Source organism: Pholcus phalangioides, unplaced genomic scaffold, assembly GCF_987345545.1.
Source record: "Pholcus phalangioides strain wild (caught in Gottingen) unplaced genomic scaffold, Ppha-v1.0 ptg000036l_1, whole genome shotgun sequence".
NCBI classification, from domain to species: domain Eukaryota; kingdom Metazoa; phylum Arthropoda; class Arachnida; order Araneae; family Pholcidae; genus Pholcus; species Pholcus phalangioides.
The window spans coordinates 1,335,249-1,360,242 of NW_028301623.1; the positions used below are offsets into that span (position 1 = coordinate 1,335,249).

At 47.9% G+C, this 24,994-nt stretch overlaps 1 protein-coding gene, 1 long non-coding RNA gene and 1 pseudogene across 2 annotated transcripts; all 3 read right to left on the minus strand.

Moving 5' to 3' along the window:
- Window positions 1-8,728: 8,728 nt before the first annotated feature.
- On the minus strand, window positions 8,729-10,562 carry LOC149066033 (uncharacterized). Its single transcript, XM_089253292.1, has 3 exons — window positions 9,777-10,562; window positions 9,517-9,670; window positions 8,729-9,360 (listed from the first exon to the last, which is right to left on the minus strand). Exons 1-3 carry the CDS (start codon window positions 10,560-10,562, stop codon window positions 8,729-8,731), a joined length of 1,572 nt encoding a protein of 523 aa, XP_089109418.1.
- Window positions 10,563-14,891: 4,329 nt separating this feature from the next.
- On the minus strand, window positions 14,892-15,058 carry LOC149066034 (U2 spliceosomal RNA; annotated as a pseudogene).
- A 5,507-nt stretch (window positions 15,059-20,565) lies between these two features.
- On the minus strand, window positions 20,566-24,210 carry LOC149066035 (uncharacterized). The gene is made up of 3 exons (XR_016195457.1): window positions 23,764-24,210; window positions 22,596-22,672; window positions 20,566-21,037 (listed from the first exon to the last, which is right to left on the minus strand). It is a non-coding gene; the product is annotated as an uncharacterized LOC149066035 (long non-coding RNA).
- Between the last annotated feature and the right edge of the window lie 784 nt (window positions 24,211-24,994).

A 24,994-nucleotide genomic window follows, 5' to 3' on the forward strand; every position in this document is an offset into this window, starting at 1 on the left:
GATGACAACTAACTTGGGTCATTCAACCACCCAAGAGTTTTTGCCTTTTCACTAGTGTTTATTAGGTTTTTAACACAGTCTCTGATATTTCTATACTGTTCACTTCGGAGCACTTGGAAGAGACTTCATTGATTAGCACCCGGTGTTGGCACAGTTGTTGGAGAGACCGTTTGCCTCTGCTGTCTGACTCCTGTGAGGAACTCCACATACACGTCTCGAGATCTGCCGATGGTTTCGCTGACGATTAACTTTTTCATTAGTGTTGCGTACTGTCGACAGCAAAGTCTGTCTTCGAACAGCACCATCGACACCGGAAACAGTTGCGAGTCCCTTGGTGTGTCATCAGGGTAGGCGACACGGTGCGCTGATCCGGGCGTCTTCAGGGTCTTCCCGTTTCGTAGGTTAGTCGGCATTTTTAGGCTGTTATGGTGTTAGTCTTGTTACTTGCTCGACTGTTAGCACAAGTATACAAACCCTTCTTACTTTGAATCGTTCCGACGTTGGCTATACCTACCGATGAAATTGACTAGGCGTATCCTACGCATGACCCATTGTCGGCGGATGCTCGTGACCTGGGCAGGGGAGATAGAGTGGGTCTTAAGGACCCCATGAGACCCATTGGTGGGGGCTGGAGAACTTTAGGAGACTCCGTTAGGGCTGTGGAACCTTTAAGAGGAACCTTGATACCAATGGGGGGGACCTTTAGGAGGTCCTACCTAGCCCGGGGGGGATGAGCCCTTAAGGGACTCTTAAAAACCCGGGGGGGAGGATCGCTCTACCTCTCGGTGGGCAGACCCCGCCAAACCCTGGAGTTAATGACAAAAGTTCACCAACTCCACAACTTGGCGGACTCTGCCCAACGAGGGGAGCCCTGAAGAGGCCACACGAAGTCCCAGGAGTGTGAGACCTTGAAGAGGTCTCACGGTAACCAACCCAGGGGGAAGAGACCTTTAAGAGGTCCCACGTGAACCAAACCCACAGGGAAAGAGAACCTTTAGGAGGTCTCGTGCGAACCCAGGGAGAGATGAGACCTTTAATAGGTCTCGCTGCAGAGGGGGGTGGGACACTTTGGGAGGTCCGGAGAGACAGAAGTTGAGGACCTTTTAAGAGGCCTCGAGAGAGGGAGGGAAACATGAGTGGGCATCATGCATAGACCCGAATTCTTCAAGCGACCCCGAGAGGTCATCTTGCCGAACCCGAGTTATGGATGTGGGGCAGCCCCGCGAGGGAAAGGTGTCAAGTCAGTCCGCCAGGCGTAGCCAAAGCTCCGAGGCTGACCCGAACACTGCCACACCACCGATTGGCTAACAGGCACTTCCGCTGACCGCACGCCCAAGGCCCAGCCATATAATAAGGCAAGGGTCCAAGGACGACGGCTAGGCTGAAATGCCTGAGATGTGACAGATGCCTTTCCCGGGATCACGACGAGGATGGGACGAAGAAGAAGAGAGAGCAGGGATGGTCACGAGTCATCAACCGCCAACCAGGTCATGTTTCGGGCACGCCGTCGCCTTCCTTTAGCCAGCCATCATCGAGGAACAGGAACCAGCTTCTTTACCAACTCGAGAAGACCCGCGGCAACTCTTCTGGTGGGCGTGGCTCGTTGAGTACCTGTAGTAACACCTTCACACTTCACAGATTGATAGCTCTCCTCCTGGCAAGATCTTTGGCAAGATCACTTACTACACTTTGATCTTAGCCAAAAGGCCGAGAAGCGATAACGGGATAGACGCGAATTAAAATTTGATCACAATTAACTATAATTAATGTCCTGGCTGGGGTCTGACGCGCAGCGTCGGAAGACTCGTTCGTATTTTGAAGACGAGACGACTTCTTTTCGACCAGATGTTGCTTTCAGGTGGTCTTAATCCATCCTTTACAAGGGAATTTTCATTGTGTATAGTTTTTACAGATATGTACGTCAAAATTGCAGTACGTAGCATGGTATTAATTGCGAAACGATCTGGCGTTACAAAGCGGCTGTACAAGGCATAATTCGCAAATTAGTATACATAAGTTACAAGGCGACTGTTACAAGGCATTATTGCGGAACATTAGTATCTCAGATAGCGATTATACAAGATATTAGTTGCGGAACATTATTAATAAACGCGGTGGTTTGTACAAGACATAATTGCGGAACATTTGCGAGAATATAGGAGCGGCTGTACATGACATGATTGCGGAACATTTGAAAAATATAGGAGCGGCTGTACAAGACAAAGTTGCGAAACATTTGACGAATTAGGGTAGCGGCTGTACACAACATTCCAGCGGTAGGTACACAATGCGGCGGGTATACAAATACATATGCGGAAACATTGACAGTCTTCTGTACAATTAGTGTGGGCATTTGCGGAACAGATATTATATATACATAAACACATGATTGAAAAGAGACATTATCGGAGCATTGCTGGTAACAGTGAGTCCAGTCGCGCGCCACGGTGGATCATCGACGTGTCTGTTGCTGATCACTGGCCGTGTCTTGCCTTATCCCTGATAAGAACTCTACGTAGATGTTTCGCGAGGGGTGTAATGTGATAGGCCTCCTCGTGGTGCACCCTGGGTAACGCCAAATCTATCACACGTCATTGTCATCGCTTTTTGTGCTCATATACTTCACCTTCAATAGCCCAAATTACACGTTTATTTCTACAAATCTTGCAGTACATGTCTTGCGTCTCGTTTTGTCCTGTACATGTTTGTCTTATGTGTCCAACCCCTCATTGTGGGCCGCGCTCAGGCGGAAGGGGTCCTCCCGGATGGGGCATTGCTTCTAGCGTATGCTCCATCCGGGACGCTGTCTACCTGCGTGTTTGCCGTGCGTGGAGACCCGTAAGGCTGGAGATGGGGATCCTGGTTAGCCTGATGCGCTAGCTTTGGCCTCGGATTCAGCCGAAACGGGAGGCCTGGATTAGCCCCGTCTGGGTCAATCGGCTGGTCGCCTCGGTGGCTGAAGGGGTTACACTACTGGGCAGGTAGAGGGACCGGGCCTGCCGGACTTCGTGAGGTTTCTTGGTGCTGCTTCACGTCGCTCTTGGATCTGGAACGCGTCTGCTCGCCTGTTTCGGTGGTGTATAGTTCCTACCTAACCTGGCGTTGCCACTAACCTTCATCAGTTACGTGTGCGCGTCCCCTCGTAGGGCTCCATGGTGGGCATGGTCGGTAGGGGCCGAACAAACTATCTCCAAAATGGGGAAAAATACAAATGCACCAAAACGTCAACGTATAGCTATGAGCGAAACAATTGTCACTGAACCTGCTCCTACTGTTTCATTTTTCTTCTTGCATTCTACTGACACCGATAAACCTCTGGCCAAAGCATCACCATTCTTAATAGACAAAGCTCTCTACGGCGCAATAGGCACATTAAAATCAGTGAAGGCTCTTCGTTCAGGAGACCTTCTAATTGAAACTAACACACCGAAACAATCCGAACTTATTCAAAAGCTCACATCTCTTGGGAATATTCCCATAACAGCAAAAATTCATCCCACGTTGAATTATTCACGTGGTGTCATTTCAGATACTAACTTGATTAACATGGATGAAGAACTACTAACAGAAGAGCTGGCGTCTCAAGGCGTAACATCTGCCAAGCATACCATGAGCCGCAAAGATGGCAATCCAGCTCCATCACGTAACATAATGCTGACATTCTGATCACCGACATTGCCGAAAGATATTAAGATAGGCTATTATAGCCTCAAAATCCGCCCATACATTCCTAACCCTGTTAGATGCTTTAACTGCCAGAAATTCGGTCACTCACGAACGGCGTGCCGAAGTCAACCCACCTGCGCAAAATGCGGTGAGAAGGACTACATTTCGGACAACTGCACTTCAACATCATTCAAGTGCGTCAATTGCGGTGGCATTCACCCCGCATTTGACAGAAAGTGTCCGAAATGGAATGAAGAAAAAGAGATCCAGAAGATCAAGGTTCTTAACAACATCTCATATATCGAAGCACGCCGTCGTATAACCTCTAACCAAACTCCAATAGGTACTAGATCATACTCTAATATGGTAGCAAATCCATCGTCAGCTAATAAGACTAACACTGTCACCAAAGCATCTGTAACAACTCAGACTGAACCAATAGCTGACACATCAACTCAAACATCATCATCTAACCAACCGTGCAATAGTTGTGGCTGCTGTTGCTCCGCTGGATTCCGGAGGGAGTCCACTACCTCCGAAGAAGAAGCGGGAAAAGCAACGGCTAACACATTCAAAATAACTACAGATACTAAACCAAAAATGAACTCTGCAAACAAATCAAAAAAGAAACCATTCAAGACCGGATATTCACGAAAAGCTGTACAGAGAGCGCTGAAATGTCCATCCATGAAGAATGTGTCACTTCTTGATGACAAATCAATTGGTGACATGGACCTTGACAATAGATCAGATTCCGGTACTACTCGCCGTAAACTAGACCGGAATAAATTTAAAGATCTTGAACCGTCTAATTCTACTTAATTTATGGCCAACATAATTCAATGGAACATTCGTGGTCTTAGATCCAATTATGAAGATCTCAAGGATTTGATCAATCGTTATCATCCTGTTTGCGTGGCACTCCAGGAAACTTTTACGAAGCCCTCGGAGACATGGAACATCAGGCGACATTCCTTGTTCCATATTGATTACGATGACGGGAGTAGAGCTTGCCGCGGTGTTGCTCTGCTGGTTCCACATCACGTGTCGTCGCGCGTTTTAACGCTGCGCACGAACCTGCAAGCCATCGCGATGGAAATCTCTACAGGCCTAAGGGTTACCATCTGTTCCATTTATTTGCCACTAAATGACACCATCTTACAGAGAGATCTAGAAGATCTGATTGATCAATTACCTCCACCATTTTTTCTTCTTGGAGACTTCAATGCACATAACATGATTTGGGGTTCTAACAGCAACACCCCACGTGGCGAAATGGTTGAACGGCTGTTAGAAGACATGGACCTCGCCATCACGAATGATGGCAGTTTCACTCATTTCCATGCCCCAAACAATAGTTTCACTGCAATAGATTTATCGTTATGTTCACCTTCACTCTTGCCGAACTGGTCCTGGTCGGTCGATCCGTACCTCCACGGGAGCAATCATTTCCCTCTAGTGGTTAAGTGCCTTGATCGAAGCCATAGCATACCTGAGGGTCCTCCTCGGTGGAAGCTTGTGGCCGCCCGATGGGCAGACTTCACGGTCAAGGCAGAAATCACGGAGGATATGGTTTCGCAACCCGACGTCGACCATTGTGTCGACTTTGTGACCAGTTGTATGATCTCAGCAGCCAATGAAACAATACCCAAAGTCTCCTCGAAACTTCCTAAATTTCCTAAACCTTGGTGGAACCACGAATGTAATCTCACGATTAAAGCACAGAAGAAAGCATGGAGTAGGTTCCGGCGGTATCCTACCCATGACAACAAGTTGGCATTTTTAGAAGCAAAGGCGATACCAAGAAGAACCAGGCGCCAGGCTCAACGCGAGTCCTGGCAAAAGTTTACCACGGGAATCAATTCATCTACTTCATCTAAAGTCATTTGGGACCGGATCCGAAAAATCAATGGTCATTATCAGTCTCATCCCATCACTATTTTAAACACAAATGGCACTATCATCAGCGATGTGAGGGAAATAGCGGATACCATCGCCGCCCATTTCGCCACTGTCTCCAGTGATGCGAATTATCCCCCATCGTTTCATCCCATTAAATCATCGACCGAACGTACATCGTACACCTTCCGGCCTTTTACACCGGAGGGGTACAATTTCTTGTTCACCCTTCATGAACTGACGACGGCCTTGCAGCGAAGTCCTGACTCAGCTGTAGGGCCGGATGCCATTCATTATTCCATGATTCGGCATCTATCACCAGAATCACTGTCACATTTACTCATATTATTTAATCGGATCTGGGTCAGTCATTCATTTCCTGACACCTGGCGAGCAGCCATTGTTCTTGCATTCTCGAAGCCTGGCAAAAATCCTGAGCAACCTAACAGTTACCAACCCATTGCTTTGACCAGTTGTTTATGTAAGCTCATGGAACGCATGGTCAACTATCGCCTTACGCACTACCTTGAGGTTAACAATATTTTATCGAAACATCAAAGCGGCTTTAGACGGTTCAGGTCCACAACATGCAATATGTTACGCCTTGAGACATCAATAAGACAAGCATTCGTAAAGAGGGAGCATATGATAGCTATATTTTTTGATATAGAAAAGGCCTACGATCGTACATGGAGGCACGGAATTCTTTCCGACCTCTATAATAGCGGCTTGCGGAGCAACTTGCCCATTTTCATTCAGAACTTTCTTGCTCGCCGCATCTTCCAGGTACGGATCGGAAGCACATTATCAGCTCCCCAAATTCAAGAACAAGGTGTACCTCAAGGTAGCATTTTAAGTGTGACACTTTTTATTTTGAGACTCAACGGTGTGTTGAACCAACTCCCGTTGTCAGTCACTGGCGCACTTTACGTGGATGATCTGTTAATATCATATCAATCAGTGAATATGAGGTCAGCCGAGAGACAATTACAAACTGCTCTCAACAAGATCAGCAAGTGGGCTCATGATAACGGTTTCTCTTTCTCCGCTGACAAAACCGTCGCTATGCATTTTTGCCGGCGTCGTGAGCTTTATGATGACCCACAATTATTTTTAAATAATAGTCAAATACCTATTGTAGAGAATACAAAATTCCTCGGCATTTATTTTGACAAGAAACTCACTTTCAAACCTCAAATTGCGCAATTAAGAGCTCGTTGCATGAAGACGATGAACCTCTTGAAGGTCATCTCTTCTACATCGTGGGGAGCTGACCGTAAGTCGCTCCTTCACTTATATAAAGCTTTAATAAGATCGAAGCTCGACTACGGCTCCATTGTATACGGGTCGGCACCTCGGAGCTATCTGAGTGTGCTCGACCCAGTTCACCATCTCGCCCTGCGGATTTGTTCTGGAGCATTCCGGACGTCTCCAATGGAGAGCCTGTATGTCGAATGCAACGAGCCATCACTGACATCAAGACGCCAACAACTTTCTTTGAAATATTATATCAAAATGAAGTCTTTACCAGGTCATCCACTTCATCGTGTCATTTTTAATCCCTCATTTCATAGACTTTTTGCTGCTCGACCTTCATGTGTTCCATCTTACGGTCTTCGTATGAGGGCACTTGTGGAAGAACTAGAATTAGACATCAGTCGTGTGGCCCCAGTTGCCTTCCCCATATATACCGACGGCTCCAAGAGCCCTGGCCATGTCGGTTGTGCCTACATCTGCTGTGAGGAGACATCTTTCAAACTTCCAGACACATTCTCTATTTATTCGGCAGAACTGTACGCAATCCTTCAGGCTCTACGTCATATACGACGCAAACGCCACCGACGATGCATCATTTATAGTGACTCTCTCAGCGCGTTACAAGCACTGTGTTCCTGTACGTTTCACACTCATCCATTCATGCCATTTTTCATGAACTGCATTACCTCATTCATCATGGTACCACAGTAAAATTATACTGGGTACCAGGTCATGTAGGAATACCGGGCAACGAAAAAGCAGACACCGCAGCTCGAACAACAACTAACATTGACAATAACCTTTTGGTACCTGCCAGTGACCACTTCTCAATCCTCCGGGAAGTGATGCATCACCGCTGGCAGGATCATTGGAACCATCAGATAAATTATAAACTTCATGCCATCAAGCCCACACTTGGCCTTTGGCGTTCGAGCTGCAGAACTAACAGAAAGGAGGAAGTTCTGCTTGCCCGGTTGCGCATAGGACACAGTCGCCTAACACAATCATATTTGTTATTACGAGAGAGTCAACCAGAGTGCCCTCATTGTCAAAGTCCATTGACCATTGCTCATGCTTTTACTTGTTCACATCATCGTCATCATTTTACGACCACTTTTGGTCATAGTCATCTTTCACTTCAGGACATTTTATCTGACAATAGCGATGCATCTCGCATTTTTAAATTCATCAAAGCCATTGGTTTTTATGACAAATTATAGTTTTAAAATTTATGTCATTGTTTTACGTTTCATGTTCCGTTTTATATGTTTTAGTTTTTTGACATGACAGAAGGACATTTTTCTCATTTTTGTCTTGCTTTGGCGCAGTTTGACCAAATTGGTCCTTGCGCCAAAAAATTCAAAATCCAATCCAATCCAATGTTTCGCGAGCCTCGCAGTACGTCGCTCACGATTAGTTTCTTCATGGTCGCGCTGTAGCTCCTGGAACACAGTCTGGATATGATTCTGTCATTCTCGGGATCCCATGATCCCAACGCACCAATGCACCGAAGCGGACGTCCGCGTACTTTGTCTTTAGCAATGTCACTAGCGGCGCGTATTTTTCTTCTTTCGTCCTCCTCGCGATCTGGAATGCGTCCTGTCCATTCTCAAACGGGACTGTTATGTCGAGGACCAGGATGGAGTCTTCCTTCTTCAGCACCAGGTCTGGCCTCAGGTTCGACCCCATGATCGGGCGGTTCTCAGCAATGACCTCCCACCTGCCTGCAGCCGCTCTCCTGACTCGGTGTACCACCAGATTGTGCCTGGCTGTATAGCGGCTACTGTACTGCATGCAGTGTTGTAGCACATGCGGGAGGGTCTCTTGCTGGTACCCGCAGCGTCTTGCTTCCATGGCGGTAACCATTGAGAGGGACCAGACCTAGGCGGGCTCGGTGAACGAATCTCTACTCCGCAAAGCGGGTGTAGTTCCCCTCTCGATGATAATGCGTTGACGCCTTCGCCCTGGAGTAGCTGTGGAAGGTTTTCCCCTGGTGCGGCATTTCGGCGAGTTGCCTTGCGTGCTGGCTCCTGATCATCGCCCTCAGGGTGCTGAAGACCTTCCTTCGGTCAGTTATGGTCTTGTCCCCGGCGGTCAGCTCTACTTGTTGCGCATCCGTCAGTGTCCAGATGATTTGAAGGTTTCGTGATGCCATCCGTGCTTTTGACCACACGGATGTGCTAGGATTTGAAGTTTGATGGGAAGCCGTGTTGGACAGGAACTCTTCTATGTCTCTGCGGCTGGGGTCACGTCGAAGGCAGCATCTTGTGTACTCCTCTAGGTCCGCCCAAGCCAACTTCCGAATGATCTCGTCTTTGGACGTGAGCAGCTTGTATGCTGCATCTAAGTGTGCCACGTCGTTGTCCATACGGGCTTCCGGGATTCCTAGGAGGCCGCACTGTGTCTCCCCGTATATGTAGTGATTGCTAGCTCGCTCGGGGAGGTACAGCGTTTTCTTGACATCCGGTCGCAGGCTATCGTCGATTTCCCTCCAGTACCCTTTCCTCTGCTGCTGCGTCCTTAGTGGATATTGCAGCGCTGGGAAGTAGAAGGTTTTAAGAGCATCAATTCGCTGCTATGGGGCTAGCGCCGACGTTATGATGTCCCTTCCCAGCTGCAGGATTGTTTGGGTGCTTGCTCCGTCCTCCATGATCCTGAATCCCGTTGGCTTCCCGAGAAAACGTTTGTGCTCACCGTCCATGAGCGTATTCACTGGCGTGCCGTTTATCTTGAATACCGTTGGCCGGCAGGCTCTTGGAGCATGCCCAAGATGCATGGAGAAGCATTTGTTGGCATTTATTGCCAGGCCCAACTTAGTGGCAGTACTCGTGGCTTTGTCCAGGTCTTCCTGGAGAGATGCGGGATCATCTGCTAGAAGTAACACGTCATCTGCAAACGCCAGTATTGTGCGTTGGGCTCTCGCCTTGGATGCACCTTAACACGGGATCTATTGCCACGTTAAACAGCAGCCCGCTGAGGGGGCATCCCTGTCGGACCCCTTGCTGCACTAGCACTTCCTCTGAGCAGTCGCCAGCCGTCACGTATGTAGTGTATGCGTCTGTGTATAGGTCTTCGATGATGCTGGTGAGAGTCTGACCGGCTCCACACTCCTCTAACGCGTGCGAGATCACCTTATGTGGGACCGATCCGAAAGCATTTGCCAGGTCCAACGACAGGATACACAAGTCTTTGTTCCTTGTTTTTGCGAGCTCCATCCTTTGCTGCAGAACGTAATTATTTTCGAATGCCCCATCGTGGTGGAGGAACCCTTTCTGCATAGGGGACAGGACGGAGTGTTCCTCCAGCCACGAGTGTAAGCGCTTGGTGATGCAGCCCGCGAACAGCTTATAGATAGTTTGGTTGAGTGCTATCGGGCGCCAATTCCTGGGATCGGTCTTATCTCCACTCTTGGGTATGAGGATGGTCCTGGATACCTTCCAGGCTGGTGGGACTCTCTTCGCCTTCAGGCAGATGTTAAAAATTGCCGTGAGGGCCCTAGCTTGGGGGTCAATGCCTCTCCAGTGACTGTAGGTGATGCGGTCGGAGCCTGGCGCTGTGTTCTCTGCCCTCCTCAGCCTTTGTTGGACCTCTACCCTCGCAAATGGCGATAGGTCGACCGGGTCGTTTGCACGCACGTATGCAAGCCCCTGTAGGCGCTCTGGGTGAAATGGCGTGTGGGCATTAAATGCTGCTGCGATTCCTTCAACCGGGATCTGACAGCGTTCCTCCTCTTCCCCCATGATTAGTTTTACCGCCCTCCTTCGGTTCCTCCTATACAACCGCTGGATCTCCCGGTGATTGTTAGGGTTTGTTTTTCGGCTTGGACCTGGCCTCGTCGCCCCTTCTGGGATCTTGACGTGCTGCCTGGCGAAAACCATGAATTCTTCCAGCGCTGTGCAGAACTTCTGCACAGTCTTCCTGTCGGTAGCTGTCCGCAATGCTGGTGAACCTTCTCGCGTATGGCTCTGAGGGGTCCTCGTCATGCTGGTTCTGCTGCTGGGCTGGTGTTCCCCCCTGGGGTCCAGAAGTCGATGGGGCGTCTCCCTGTTCCTGGGACTCCCCGTTGCCTGGGACGTCTCCGGGGTCAAGGTCCGACCTGTTAGTGATCTTTGTGTGACTCGTTGGCTCTGGTGGTCGGGGGGAGTCGCTTGTCTTATGTGGACCACGCTGTGGCGAGAGGGCCCCGCAGTGATGCCCGATTGAGGCGGCGGCGTGGCGTTGACTACCCTCCGTGTGTCCGGGTTTGGGCTTCTTCTTTCCGGTGTCCGTGGCCGGTGTGCTATGCTGTCCGCTGGTGGGGCTCTTCGGTTCCATACACTGTCTCGCACGTGCTTCTGCCTCCGGTGATTTTTAAGCCCGTCCCTCGTTGCAAATGCCGCCATACACTCGGTACAGCGGTGTTGGAGTGCGGCTTCCGTTTGGTCGAGGAGTGGGCAGCTGCGTAGGCACGGATGGTTCCGCACACACCTCTTCTTTACCGGTCCTCTGCATGCAGTGCACCAGAATCGTGAGGTGGCGATATCAGTACCGTGCTCAGCGAGAAGATGCCTAAGCAGCGACTGCTTCATCGCTGTCCACGTCACTGCCTGGAATTTCTTTCTGCACCCTTCCTCCGGGCAGGCTAAGGGTCGGGGGACCGGAAACGCCATGTGGAACGTGCTGCTGATGACCGCACAGGCCTGTCCGTCTACCAGGGGGGCATAGTAGGGGTTGCGCTAGTGGTGCGGTCCGTGTCACGGCTGTGTTGTTGCTTTCGCCTCTGTCAGAGTAGGATTGCCTTCGGACAGAGGTTGCGCCCGTGCTCAGCGGTTGGGGTAGTGTCCCGTGCGCTACTATTCCTTGGCCAACAAAGTCGTCCTCATGACATGGAGGCATGTGGTTCGGCTGCAGCTGGTGACTTGCCGGTGTTGGCAACAGGGCCGGCCGCCTGTTTCCACGAGCCGAGTTTATTCGATGCGTCAGCGGACCATGGCCCTCCGCTGTTTCTTGTGTGGTCAGGGGTGCTCGGTATGTCGGCGTCTGCGTCTCCGGCACTTCCTCTTGCTCCGGTGGTGACGGTGAGTTCAGGGGAACCTGGCTTTCAGGCACAGGAAGTTGGCCTTGTGCCTGCATCGCCCTCTTGGTCCTGAGTGCCAACGGGAGCGCACTTCTTTGCAAAGCCACCGTGTGTGTTGTCGTCCTGGATGGGCCCGCAATGGCCAGTTCTGGGGAGGCCGGCGTAGTCCTACTCTTGGTTTTTTCTTCTTTTTCCTCCTCTTCTTTCCCTTAGACCACTCTGTCTGGGTGGCAGCGTCACTCATCGAGTTGCTCTGTGATCTGTCGTTGTGCGATGCGCTTCTCTCTGTGAGGTCGTTAGTCTCCGCATTGATTATTAGTGTGGAAGGATCATGGCATGTTGGGGGCGGGCTTGCACTCGCCCAGTTTCCCGTGCCCTCAACTCCTGCAGCGTCTGGCGTGGGGTTTCGTTCTGCTTCCTTAGCGCTGCTGCGTTCTTTGGGGGATCTCCTTTCCGGGACCACCTCCTCTCCTGTGGGCTCCTCCTCACTGAGATTGGCGTTCTGATAGTCAATACTAGATATCGGTGATCGTCCGGCAGCGGCGGCCTCTTCCATCGTCGTTCTCGACTGGGGTGTGCATCCCTCCGGGTCTTGCTCTAGAGGCTGTACCTCCTCCGGAGGTCCGCAGCTCGCCCTGCTTCCGTTTGTGGCTTCACCGTGCTTCTTCAGGCAACCTGGTGATGAGTCTGAAGAGATGGAGAGGTCCCCCTCAATATCCGACGTGGATGTCAGAAGTTCAGGCTCGGAACCATGCCGGCGGGGCGAGGCCTCCACCGGACCCCCTTGTCGCTGAGGAGGTTGGTGAATCGATACATGTGGTGTCCTCTGCCATGTAGTGGAGAGGGAAGGCGCTACCCCAAGAGTCCATCTCCTCTTGTGGCTCCACCGCTGTGTTGGCTGCTGCCCTAGCGCCGTCCTGTGGGCTCTGGGCAGTGGCATTGATCAGCCAGTCATCGTCCTCAATATCAATAGCTAGGCGTCCTGGGGAAGACGACCCTGGGGGGCTTTCATTGTAGGCAGAGACCGCACTGTCCCGTGTTGCTTGCGTAGTGTCCGTAACTGGCCCAGGTGAGTTCATGGACGACCTCTGGCTATGGTTCTCCATCGTGGTATGCTGACTGGTGGGAGATTCAAATAGAACCAGTGATACTGGAAACAGTGCTGATTCTGTAGGCGTGTTTCCAACCGCGACTACTCGGCGCGCTGACTCTGGCGTCTGCAGCAGCTTCCCACTCCTCAGGTTAGTTGGCATGGCGGTTAGTTGTGTTAGCTCCTCAGAGAGTTAGTTCTTAACACTCAAGACCTCTTACTTGCGATCACTTTGCGGTTGACCAAGTTAGCTTTTGACGGCCAGACCAGACGTGCCCTACGCATGACCCAGCTGTCAGCAGATGCCCGTGACCAGGGCAGGGGAAATAGAGGGTGGTCTTAAGGACCCTATGAGAACCATTGGTGGGGTTTGGAGAACTTTGAGACTCCATTAGGGCTGTGGAACCTTTACGAGGTTACAACTTGCTATCGGGGGGGATGAGCCCTTAAGGGACTCTTAAATACCCGGGGGGGGGAAGGTCCCACTTGTCCCCTTGGGGGCTCTAACACTCGGTGGATAGACCTCGCCAAACCCTGGAGCTAGTGACAAAAGTTCACCAACTCCACCATTCGGCGGACTCTGCCCGACGAGGGGAGCCCTGAAGAGGACACGCGAAGTCCCAGTAGTGTGAGACCTTGAGGAGGTCTCACGGTAACCAACCCAGAGGGAGGAGACCTTTAAGAGGTCCCACGCGAACCAAACCCACAGGGAAAGAGAACCTTTAGGAGGTCTCGCGAGAACCCAGGGAGAGTTGAGACCTTTAATAGGTCTCGCTAGAGAGGGGGGTGGGACACTTTGAGAGGTCCCGAGAGACAGAAGTTGAGGACCTTTAAGAGGCCTCGAGAGAGGGAGGGGAGGGAGGGAAACATGAGTGGGCATCATGCATAGACCCGAATTCTTCAAGCGGCCCCGAGGGGTCAACTTGCCGAACACGAGTTATGGATGTGGGGCAGCCCCGCGAGGGAAAGGTGTCAAGTCAGTCCGCCAGGCGTAGCCAAAGCTCCGAGGCTGACCCGAACACTGCCACACCACCCATTGGCTAACAGGCACTTCCGCTGACCGCACGCCCAAGGCCCAGCCATATAATGAGGCGAGGGTCCAAGGACGACGGCTAGGCTGAAATGCCTGAGATGTGACAGATGCCTTTCCCGGGATCACGACGAGGAGGAGACGAAGAAGAAGAGAGAGAGCCGCCAACCAGGTCATGTTTCAGGCACGCCTTCGTCTTCCTTTAGCCGGACATCGTTGTGGAGCAGGAATCGGCTTGGCTTCGGATGCTAGAGGACCCGCTGCAAACTTCGAATGGGCGTGGCACATCGGATGTTGGTTGTAGCACCTTTGAACTTCGCTGGAAGATCCTAGGCAATCACCACTACTACACTTTGATCTTAGCCAAAAGGCCGAGAAGCGATAACGCGATAGATGCGAATTAAAATTTAATCACAATTAACTATAATTAATGTCCTGGCTGGGGTCTGTTTCAATAGCGTCGGAAGACTCGTTCGTATTTTGAAGACGAGACGACTTCTTTTCGACCAGATGTTGCTTTCAGGTGCGACGTTCCTGGGTTCCCGGGGCGCCGTTCCGTTCGGGTTGCACGTTCGACCGCTAGATGTCGACGCGAGACCAATATCTACTTGCATTCTCGATCGAGAAGAAGGGGGGGGGGCACCCAGGAACGGGAGAAACGTCGAGGGGACCCGCGGAAACATTCCGGAAGCGCACAGCACAACGAGGAAACGACCGGCGTGGACCCGTCCTCACAAGGACGTGGCATCCACGTCGTCTCCTTAATAAAAAAGTCCCAGGGTCGTGCGCCGGCCTTAATTTCCCGTCGACCGCTTTCTAATTTGTCGTTTTCGCCCCGACGACGAATGATTATTGCGAAATTATGAATAAAACACAGAGTCTACTTGATTGCATGAGGATGGGCCCAACTCGAAGGTAGTGCAATATCGAGAGGACCCGCGGCAGAGGTTCAGCAAGCTGAAAGCACTCCGCCCTGTTCCAAAAATAAGTTTAATATCTTGTCCCCATGTAGGAGACGTACCAGATATTAAGCTGATAAGAACAGATTTAAAAAAGCTTTTATTCATGTTTTAAGAAATTATGTTACATAGCCCGATATGGGACTTATTGCCATCCTTTACAAGGGAATTTGTCTGAAACTGAGCACATCATTGTTAATCGGACAAGTCTTTGTACATCAAGTCGTGTTCATATCGACATTAGTAGCGAAAGCGTTTTGTACGGACATTATTCCAAGCGGGTACACATATACGTTAGTTCTGAGCGGTTATATACATAGACATCGGTTGTAAAACAAAAACAAAAGGAAAAAATATATACACCTATACATTGGTTGCGAGCTGACAAAATACATAAGTTGTGAAGGAATCAGGAGTGGACATTAGTTGCAAAAGGATCGACATATGGACACAAAGGTGCAAGCGGGAATCTTACCTGAACATAGGTTGCGCATCGGTATATACATGGACATAAATTGCAGATAGATATATACAAGGACATAAGTTGCAAATAGATATATACATGGACATACGTTACAAATAGATATACACATTGACATAAGTTGCAAATAGACAAGTACATAGACATTAGTTGCAAGCGAGTAAACACATAGGCATTAGTTGTGTGTGGGTATATACATAGTCTTAAGCAGTGATACGCTTAGGATGCGGTACGGATAAGGGACGTAATTTGGTGACCATAATGGCAGATGGTGAATAGAAGCACAGCACCAAAATGTCTCTTTCATATCTTCAACCGTTGGCGTGGATTGTTTTGCGCGATTGTTCTTTTTATACCGGCAGTTCGGGTTCTCTGCTCCGTCGCGGGAGATCTTGGGTTGGCGCCTGATTTGAGGTTTGGGTGTGGCGCATCGTTCGTCCGGATGTTTGGCGAACTCCCGACACGAACTCGACGTAGATATCTCTGGTCGCCGCTATGGTGTCGCTGACCACTAGTTTCTTCATGAGGCCAGCGTATTGTCGTGAACACAGACGAGACACCACTCTGTCGTTTAACGGGTCCCAGGAGCCCAATGCTCCCACAACGATTGCACCGAAGCGCACGTCAGCGTAGCGTTCTCTCAGTAGATCTACCAGGGGGCGATACTTCTCCTCCTTTGTTCTCCTAGCCGTTGCGAAGGCGTCCGGACCGTTCTCAAAGGGGACTGTGACATCTACAACTAGGATCGAATTGTCCTTCCTGAGGATGAGATCTGGGCGCAACGTTGACCCCATGATCGGGCGGTTCTTGGTCAGGATTTCGCACCTTCCACTAGCGGCTCTTTTCACTCTCTCCGCGATGTTGTTATGTCTCGCTACGTAGAGAGGGCTATACATCATACAATGGTCCACCACATGCGGGAGCGTCTCCTGCTGATATCCACACTTTCTGCACTTTTTTTCCGAGGGGTCGCCTCCGTGTCTGTAGCCGTTTAGTGGGACCAGCCCGAGACGCGCCCTGTGGACGAACCTCCAGTCCGCAAATCGGGTGAAAGCCCCCTCACGATGGAAGTGAGACGACGCTTTCGATTTGCCGTAGCAGTGCCACGTCTTCCCCTGGTGCGGCATCGAGGCGAGATCTGCCGTGTGGCGTTGTCGGATCACCTGGTGAAGCGTCCTAAAGATGACCTTCCTGTCGGATATGGTGGCGTCACCAATCCTCACTGCCACTTGCTGGTCCTCGGTCAGGTTCCACTCCAGCTTCAGGTGATCTGACGCCATTCTTGCTCTGGACCACACCGATGTCGTCGGGTGCGAAGTCTGCATCGCCGAGGTTCTCGAGAGGAATCCATTGACGTCGGCCATGGTGGGGATCTCTTTTCTCAGGCATGCCGAGACGAAACTGCGGAGGTCTTTCCATGCAGTTGTTTTCACTATCTCGTCCCTTGACGTCAGTAACTTGAAGGCGGCTATCATTGCGATATCCGCATCGACTGAGGCCTCCGGGACGCCGAAGAGACCACACTTGGATTCCCCGTGGATGTATGCATTTGTCGCTCTTGGTGGTAGCGATAGCGTGTCCTTCAGCAGGGGGCGTAGCGTGTCATCGACCTTACGCCAGTCACCTTTCCTCCTCTGATCCGTTCTTAGGGCAAACTGGATGGATGGAAAGAAGAATGTTTTAACAGCATCCAGCCGTTGCCATGGCGCCAGACACGAGGTCAGGAGATCCTTCCCTACCTGGATGCATTGGTCCAGGGAACTCTCATCCGGGAGGAGTTTGAACCCTACTGGCTTCCCGAGAAATTTCCGATGGCATCCATCCGTCAGCTGCGTGGTCGGGAGCCCGTTTATCGTAAAGGCCGTGTTCCTGCACCCGGCTGGCGAATGACTCAAGTGCATGGAAAAACACTTGCTTGGATTTATCGCTAGGCCCAACGTCGAAGCCGTGCTGTAGGCCGTGTCCACTAGTTGTTGGAGAGTAGAGGGGTGGTCTGACATCAGCAGGATGTCATCCGCGTACGCGAGTGCGTTATGAGAGTGGCTGTTTTGCTGTACTGCACGCAGGATGGGGTCCACCGTGATGTTAAAGAGTGGACCGCTGAGCGGGCACCCTTGGCGGACTCCCTGTGTCACTAATAACTCGTTCGACTCGCCCTCTTCAGAGATTAGCGTGTTGTGGCGCCTTCGTAGATGTTTTGCACCAAGGACAGAAACGGGGCTCCAACCCCTGATGACTCCATCGTATGCCACATCGTTCGGTGCGGGATCGAGCCAAACGCGTTGGCAACATCTAGTGACATGAAGCAAATGTCTTTCCTTGACCTCCTTGCCAGCTGGGTTCGTTGCTCCAGAATGAAATTGTTCTCAAACACCCCGTCTTGGTGTAGGAACCCTTTCTGTGATGTGGACAAGACGTTGTGCTCCTCAATCCAAGCTATGAGTCTCCTGCTCAGACACCCCGTGAATAATTTGTATATTGTGGCAGTTAACGCAATTGGCCTCCAATTCCCAATCACGTTCGGGTCACCTCCCTTTGGCACCAGGATGGTTCGGGACCTCTTCCATGCGTCTGGGATTTTGCGTGCCTTAAGGCAGCCATTGAACACCGTGGCTAATGCCTTCGCCTCCGGATCCACACCCAACCAGTGCTTGTATGTTAATCTGTCCGGGCCAGGGGCGGAGTTTTCAGCCCTTTTTAGTCGTACCAGGACCTCCTCTGGGGAGAATGGGGTGAGGTCTACCGGCACCGGGGCAGGGTTGGGATGCGAAATTGATGAGAGCAGGCTGTCATCGTAGTCTCCCGTAGTTTGGAATTTATCCACTATCGCTTGTAGTGGGAGGGCGCATCGCCCAGATGCAGCTCCTAGGATCTTTTTTACTGCCTGCCTACGGTTCCTGTTATACAGACGCTGAATGTCCCGATGGTTGTGCGGGTTGATTTCTCTCCTTGGCGCAGCCTGGTTCCGAAGCTCTGGCAGTTTCACATGCGCCTGCGCGAAGCTTGTGAGTTCATCCACCATGTCGGTGAACGAATTCCAGCTGGTGTCGCTGAGTGATGTCACTGCCTCTCTAAGGCGTGGGATGAAGGGTGCGGAGGGGAAGGTGTCATCCAACCGGTCTGGCAATCGCGTCGGCTGGGAAGTCGCCCCTGGATCCGCTGTTGCTGGAACGTCCGCCAACTGGTCCTCAGGTTCGGCAGTTGCCGCGAGAGCAGATTCTGACTGTTGGCTGGGGGGTTGCGCTTCCATCGCATCTGCGTTCCTTAGTTGGGAACCGTTGCGAGGGGCCATGCTAACTACGGCCTCCGGGACTGTCTCGCCTTGTCCGCCACTTCCGCTGGGAGGATTAACGGGCGAGTGAGCCCCTCCGTTATGCGCCGTGGCACGATGGGCTTGCTGACCTGGCACGGGGGGTCTTCGGTTGACCATGATCCTCCTGTTGTGCTTTTGACGCCTATGGTTTCTCAGCCCGTCAATTGACGCGAACGCTGCCTCACATTCGCTACATCTGTGGTTCAGAGCGGCTTCAGTATGATTCAGCAGTGGGCGGCTTGGTAGACACTGATGGTTCTTGACACATCACTTTTTCACAGCACCTGAACATTCGCTGCACCAAAACCGAGAGGTGGCAATGTCAATGCGGCGGTCCGCGTAGAGGTGTCGGAGCAAGGACTGCTTTATTGCCGTCCACGTTGTTGCTTGGAATCTTTTCCTACAGCCCTCCTCCGGGCATGCCAGCGGCCGAGGGACCGGAAACGACATATGGAAGGTGTTGCCGATCACCTCACACGCTCTGCTACTCCGCAAGGGACAGGTCGGTGGTGCCACGCGTGACGACCTACGTGCTGGGTCTGGCCTACTAGCCTCGCTTGCTTGTGGCTGGCCTTGATGAGTCGAAGCCTCAGGGCCAGGCGGAGATGGTGATATTCCGTGACAGACCCTCCCCACCTGACTCGCATCAACCGTTTGGACGCAGGGCGTGTCTCGATTTAGTGGGGCCGGACCCTCGGACGGACTGGAGACCTGTGCCATTCGACCACCTGACTGCTGTATGTTGTACGCCTGGGTCTGGGGTTCTGGCCCTGACGCAGCATCTGGAGCTGTCGACCTACCTCGTTGGGATACCAGTCGAGTCCTTGGCGTACCCTGGGGGTGAACTATCTCTGCAGTCCTTAGTAACTACTAGTCCTAATGAACTACCGGTCGGAGGACTGAAGCTAAGGACCGCTTCAACTACTAGTAGTTAAGAGGTACTATGTACTACTAGTCCTTAAGGTCACGTGACGTGAAACAGTAGTTAGAGTTAGAGGGGGAGAAAATTTTTGGTTTCGAGAGTAACAGATCTCTAACCAATCGGGATGCCGTTTGAAGCCTACAACTACTACTAATTATTTAACAATCGTTTTTCCGCAGTGGGTTGTGGCAGCGATTTCATGTTTACAAACAAACATGTTGTAAACAAACTTTTTTTTTCCGAAGGACTCGCCATACATTTTTTTGTCACCTGTGTTTTGCAATTTTTTTTTCTCTAATATCGCTGGCTAGTTTAATTATTTTGTAACCGTATGAGGACGTTGCATTTTTCATCTTGGGACTTTTTTTTTAGAATAAGATTCAGTATATAATAATAGTCAAAGTATTTTTCTTGTCCGAGCTCATGGACCCCACTTTTGGATGCTTGAAGAAGCGAGTATATGGGACCCCAGCTGCATATAAGCGGGTCGCATACTGATGAAATCAAAATTTGAAAAAAAAATTCTTACAACCAAATGTAAGATTTTAAATTAAGGTTACCGGCACTAGTTGAGCCTATGGCCGTAATGTGCCTTTTCGGGGCAGACTTTCCCTTTTTTTTTTGGGGGGGGGGCTCTTCTTGAAAGGGTTATTATGCAAAATAATTATAGATTTTTGGGCCCCCTATTCACCTCGGGAGCCGTACTTGAGGCCCCAGCTGAATACTGTTTTTAATATTGAGTGCTACTTTTTTTTAAAAACCAATTTGTTAAATGATTTTTTATTATCCATTTTTATTCCTTTTAAATTCATTGAAACAACGAATTGCAAATTCTTTCTGGAGCAATTAAAATAATAAATTATTGATAATTTATAATTAAAAGAATTAACTGCCTTGCTGCGTATTGTAGTTCTGTATTTTAAACTATGGGTTTCTCCTCAGTATTAAAAAATATTATCAGAACATGATTCTCTATGAATGAGCACTTACCTGTTAATGCAAGTGAATACTTCAATATTTAAAAGATATATACTTCTATATTAAAGATCTTTCATCAATTTATCTGTTTCATATTTAGCTTCCAACAAATAACTTCACCTGATAACTTTCATTTGATCGTATATTTCATTTCAGTTGATTAGAAGATGAATGATTGATTGAAGTTGATTAATAGAAACATGAATTGAATAACAACTTGCACACATGATTTGTCATACAAAAACATTTTATTTCAAACATATATTCATAGAAAGTTATCATAATCACAATTTATTTGTTGTACTTTTCTTAGAAATCGCATCCTTCAAGAATATAATTTTTTGAGATTCATTAATTTTCATTTGCATCTTCAAATGTTGATTTACCTGAAATTAGAAAGAGGAAGAAAAAAACACCTTTATTATGCTTATCAATCTTTAAATGTACTGTATATTTGATTTCAAATTATAAGTCTTTATTTGCATAAGTAGAGATAATTCGTGCACAATAGCACTTTGTTGACTCGCCACCATTTTATCACAGTAGGATCCAAAATGCATCAACTGTGTTTTACAAGGGAGGCCTGGCATTGCACACAGATGCACTTGTTCATGTCTAGATCTTTTTACCTAGGGCTTCACAAATCTTAGGAGCCAACATTGCAAAAAAGAAAATCATACTGACACCTAAAATTTTCTATGCAGATCACAAAATATTTGGAGTTTATGTCTGCATCTTCCGATATGTGAAGATCATCACCAAGTGCTAAAAAAGTTGAATATAATTTGTTTTTACTTTGGATTATTTCTCCTAAAAATATGCTTGGCTGCCAAGAAATTTGGCCGGCACCTAAAATGTTTTCCAATTTTTCGAGCCATGGTTCTACCCTAAAATTTTGGTCAGACAGATGAAGTGAAAAAACCTATTGGCACGCAGCTAACTTCAAATTTTCACTTTACTTTCAGCTTCGCTCTAAAACACATCCTTAGCAACCTCTTGTGGACCCTATTTAAATTAACATAGAAATTTTGCAGTGTTGTATGGTCTTACTAGTTAAAAAGTATAATATTATTTGTCGTCAAACATATTGTTTTAATATTTCCATTCACAAAATTTGCTCATCAGTAAATATAACACGTTTTTCAAAGAATTAATATTGCTTTTCAGTTAGCAAAGCTTCTAAAGGTTTTTTTTAATGCCCTCCCTCTCATTTATATAGCCAAGACAGGTTTTTCAACAGTATACATGTTTTTACTTGCACTGGTCAAATTTTGAGTGGTACAGGTAGCCATTAAGAAATCTATCTTAATTTGCTCAATTCAATTATGTCCAAAAGAGTTGTTCTTTCAATAGTATCTGAAAAAATTATTATAAAGATAATTACTCATAGCAAGATATTTCTCGAGAGAAACCAATATGGTATGAACTAAAAACAATGCCACCTTTCCCCCTTGCTTATTTTGTTTTTGCACATATAAAATGTGTCGCTGAAATTACAATAATTTCAGAGGGAAGTATGTTTCTGTTAAGTTTTATATTGAGAAATATTCAAGTGATTTTACAGTTTACAATTTTTATGAATTTTCTCAACTTAAAATTGAATGTGTATAAAATAGGTTATTTTATTCATCATGCAACATAAATGAGACACTGAAATACATTTCTTAATAAACGTGTGAATTTATGTAATACAGCCTCTCCGAAACGCTATTATGTCTGCGATCTAATATAACGCCAAAATTATTTGGGTGGGATGGTGGCATTAAATCGGGAGTTCGACTGTATTTGTTCCACTAGGGTTGTTGATACAAATGAAATCAGTGAAAATGAAGCGACACAATGTTAAAATTTATGTCATTAAATCATGCATGGAAATATTTTATTTTACATGAAAATAATAATGGAAACTGTTGCTCAAAGTCAAATACAAAGAATTAAAATTACCTTTGTTTGCTCTGGTATAATTGTTTGATAACTTTGAAAACCTTCACATAACTTCGTAGCTACCTACAGCCAATTTCCTGGGAAACAAAATTTTCCAAGAGTTAGAAAAGTCTCACAAATGTATATACAATATATATATATATCAGCTGTTTACTAACAACATCGTTAAAAAATAAATGCTTGTTAAAAGTTTAAATGTTAAAAGTTTCAGTTCCACAACATCTCAAAATGTTATATTTTAAAGTTCTTAAGTATTCGACATGGAAATTTTTTTTCTGTCGTTACCCATACACACAAAATCAAAAACAATTTTTGGCAAAAAATTAAATTTGAACACACACAGCAAGGCCATAACCCAAATACTGAAGTAGTAATATGTTTCAAACACTAATCTGCTTCCTTTCATTATAATATATATATACCTCAACACTAAAAACTGTGCGTGAAATTAAAACTTTGTTTTTTAGTCCTATTGTACGAACTTCATTTTTTATATCAACAAAACAATATAATGATTCCTTATTAAATATTAATCTCAGAGCGAGTTACAGAGTGCAATTTTTAAAGTAGTAGCATATGATTTTTTTCTGAAAATTTAACTTTCACTAAGTATTACAATATTGTTCATTTGAACAGTTCAAAATATCAAATCTATATTTTAATCCTTTACACTAAATTTAGTGCACGAGTTTTACAAAATTTAATATTTAACATTACTGCCAATTTTTACCATGCTTTATTTAAATTTCACCATTACTCATCACAAAAAAATTAATTAAAATTTTTGCCATTTAGGTGCTATAATTTATTATCAATGAATTGTATTTGTTATTATTTATTTACGCATGTGCTCAATTCATTTAGACATAATTTTTCATTAAAAAAAATTAATGTAGCAAAAAACATAGAATGTAAAATTTCAATCTGATATTATCGTAATAGAAGATTCATCTTTCATTCGCCATGTAAATATTTTCAATACAACCCAAAATATACATGGGCTATTTGATATTTTTCCAGCATTACCAAGTGGGATCCACTGCCCTATTGATTGCGTGACATTATGTCCATTTATATTTTTAAATAACGCATTTACCGAGCAAAAAAATATTAATAATATCTCTAACACTCTTCTTATATAGTTCGATAGCAATAAAATAATTCTTACCTCAGTAATGAACATGCTAGCACTTCGTCGTGGCTTCGATCGCCGATGTCAACATACACGTATGTATACTACAGCAGGTTTTTGAGGATATAACGATGAATCACTTCAACTTTGATGACACCGAAGATATAATCCAAGTTTTATCTGTCATTATTATCGTAAAAAATTTTTCAATTCGAAAAAAAACAGCATATTTCATCGCTAAATATCACAGCGAGAGCTCGCGGCCAGAGGCAAAATTTCCTCTTTTCCAAGATGGCCGCCGTGAACTACTTTTCTTGCTGCTTTAGGACTGGTGCTAGGCAGTCCTTAGCAGCGGTCCTAAGTAACTACTAAAAAAAAGTCCTTAGCTTAGAGATAGTATCGAAAAGTCGAACTACTGGCCATCTAAGGACAAATCGGGGCTTAACTACTTTTTTTCGGCTAAGGACCGCAGAGATAGTTCACCCCCAGGGTCTCCGGTACCACTATTCCATTTCCGGAGGGAGCTGAAGGGCTCAACAATTCCTGACTCTCCGGGATGGGGAGCTGGTTCTGACCTTGCATGGCTCTCTTCGTGCGGTGAGCCAGCGGGAGCGCAGAACACTGAGATGGGGCAGCCTGGTCAGTTGCTCTTGAGGGCCCCGCAATCGTGAGTATTGGCGTGTTTCGCTGCCGTCGCTTCTTTGCCTTCTTCCTCTTCCGGCGGGCTGGTTTGTCTGTTTGGGTGGCTACGTCGCTATGGGAACTGGATGATGACGCACTACTTGCTGGGAGAAGCTCATCACACGAGTTCTCCTTCTCCACTGTCGCGTCTGTCGGCCTCGGATGGGACGTGGTGCTCTCTCCCCTTGCACCAATGCTCTTGGGAGTATGGACGTTCACCTCAAGAACTGTGGCCGGGGCTAGTATCGAGCTCTCCACTAGGCCATCTGCCGATGAGTCAGCAGAGAGGAACAAGTCTCTGTCTAGGTCGTCATTCAGTGACGGTCGTTCAGATGAGGACACAGATGAGCGGAGCGCGATCTTCTCTTCACTCACCCTCGGTGAGGGTGGCTCACTGGAATGGTTCACTTTAACTGGGGGCGGAGTATCTACCCACGTGGAATCTTCTTCCTTTAGCCGGACATCGTTGTGGAGCAGGAATCAGCTTGTCTTCGGATGGTAGAGGACCCGCGGCACGACATCGATGGGGCGTGGCACATCAGATGTTGGCTGGAGCACCGTCGAACTTCGCTGGCAGATACCTCTT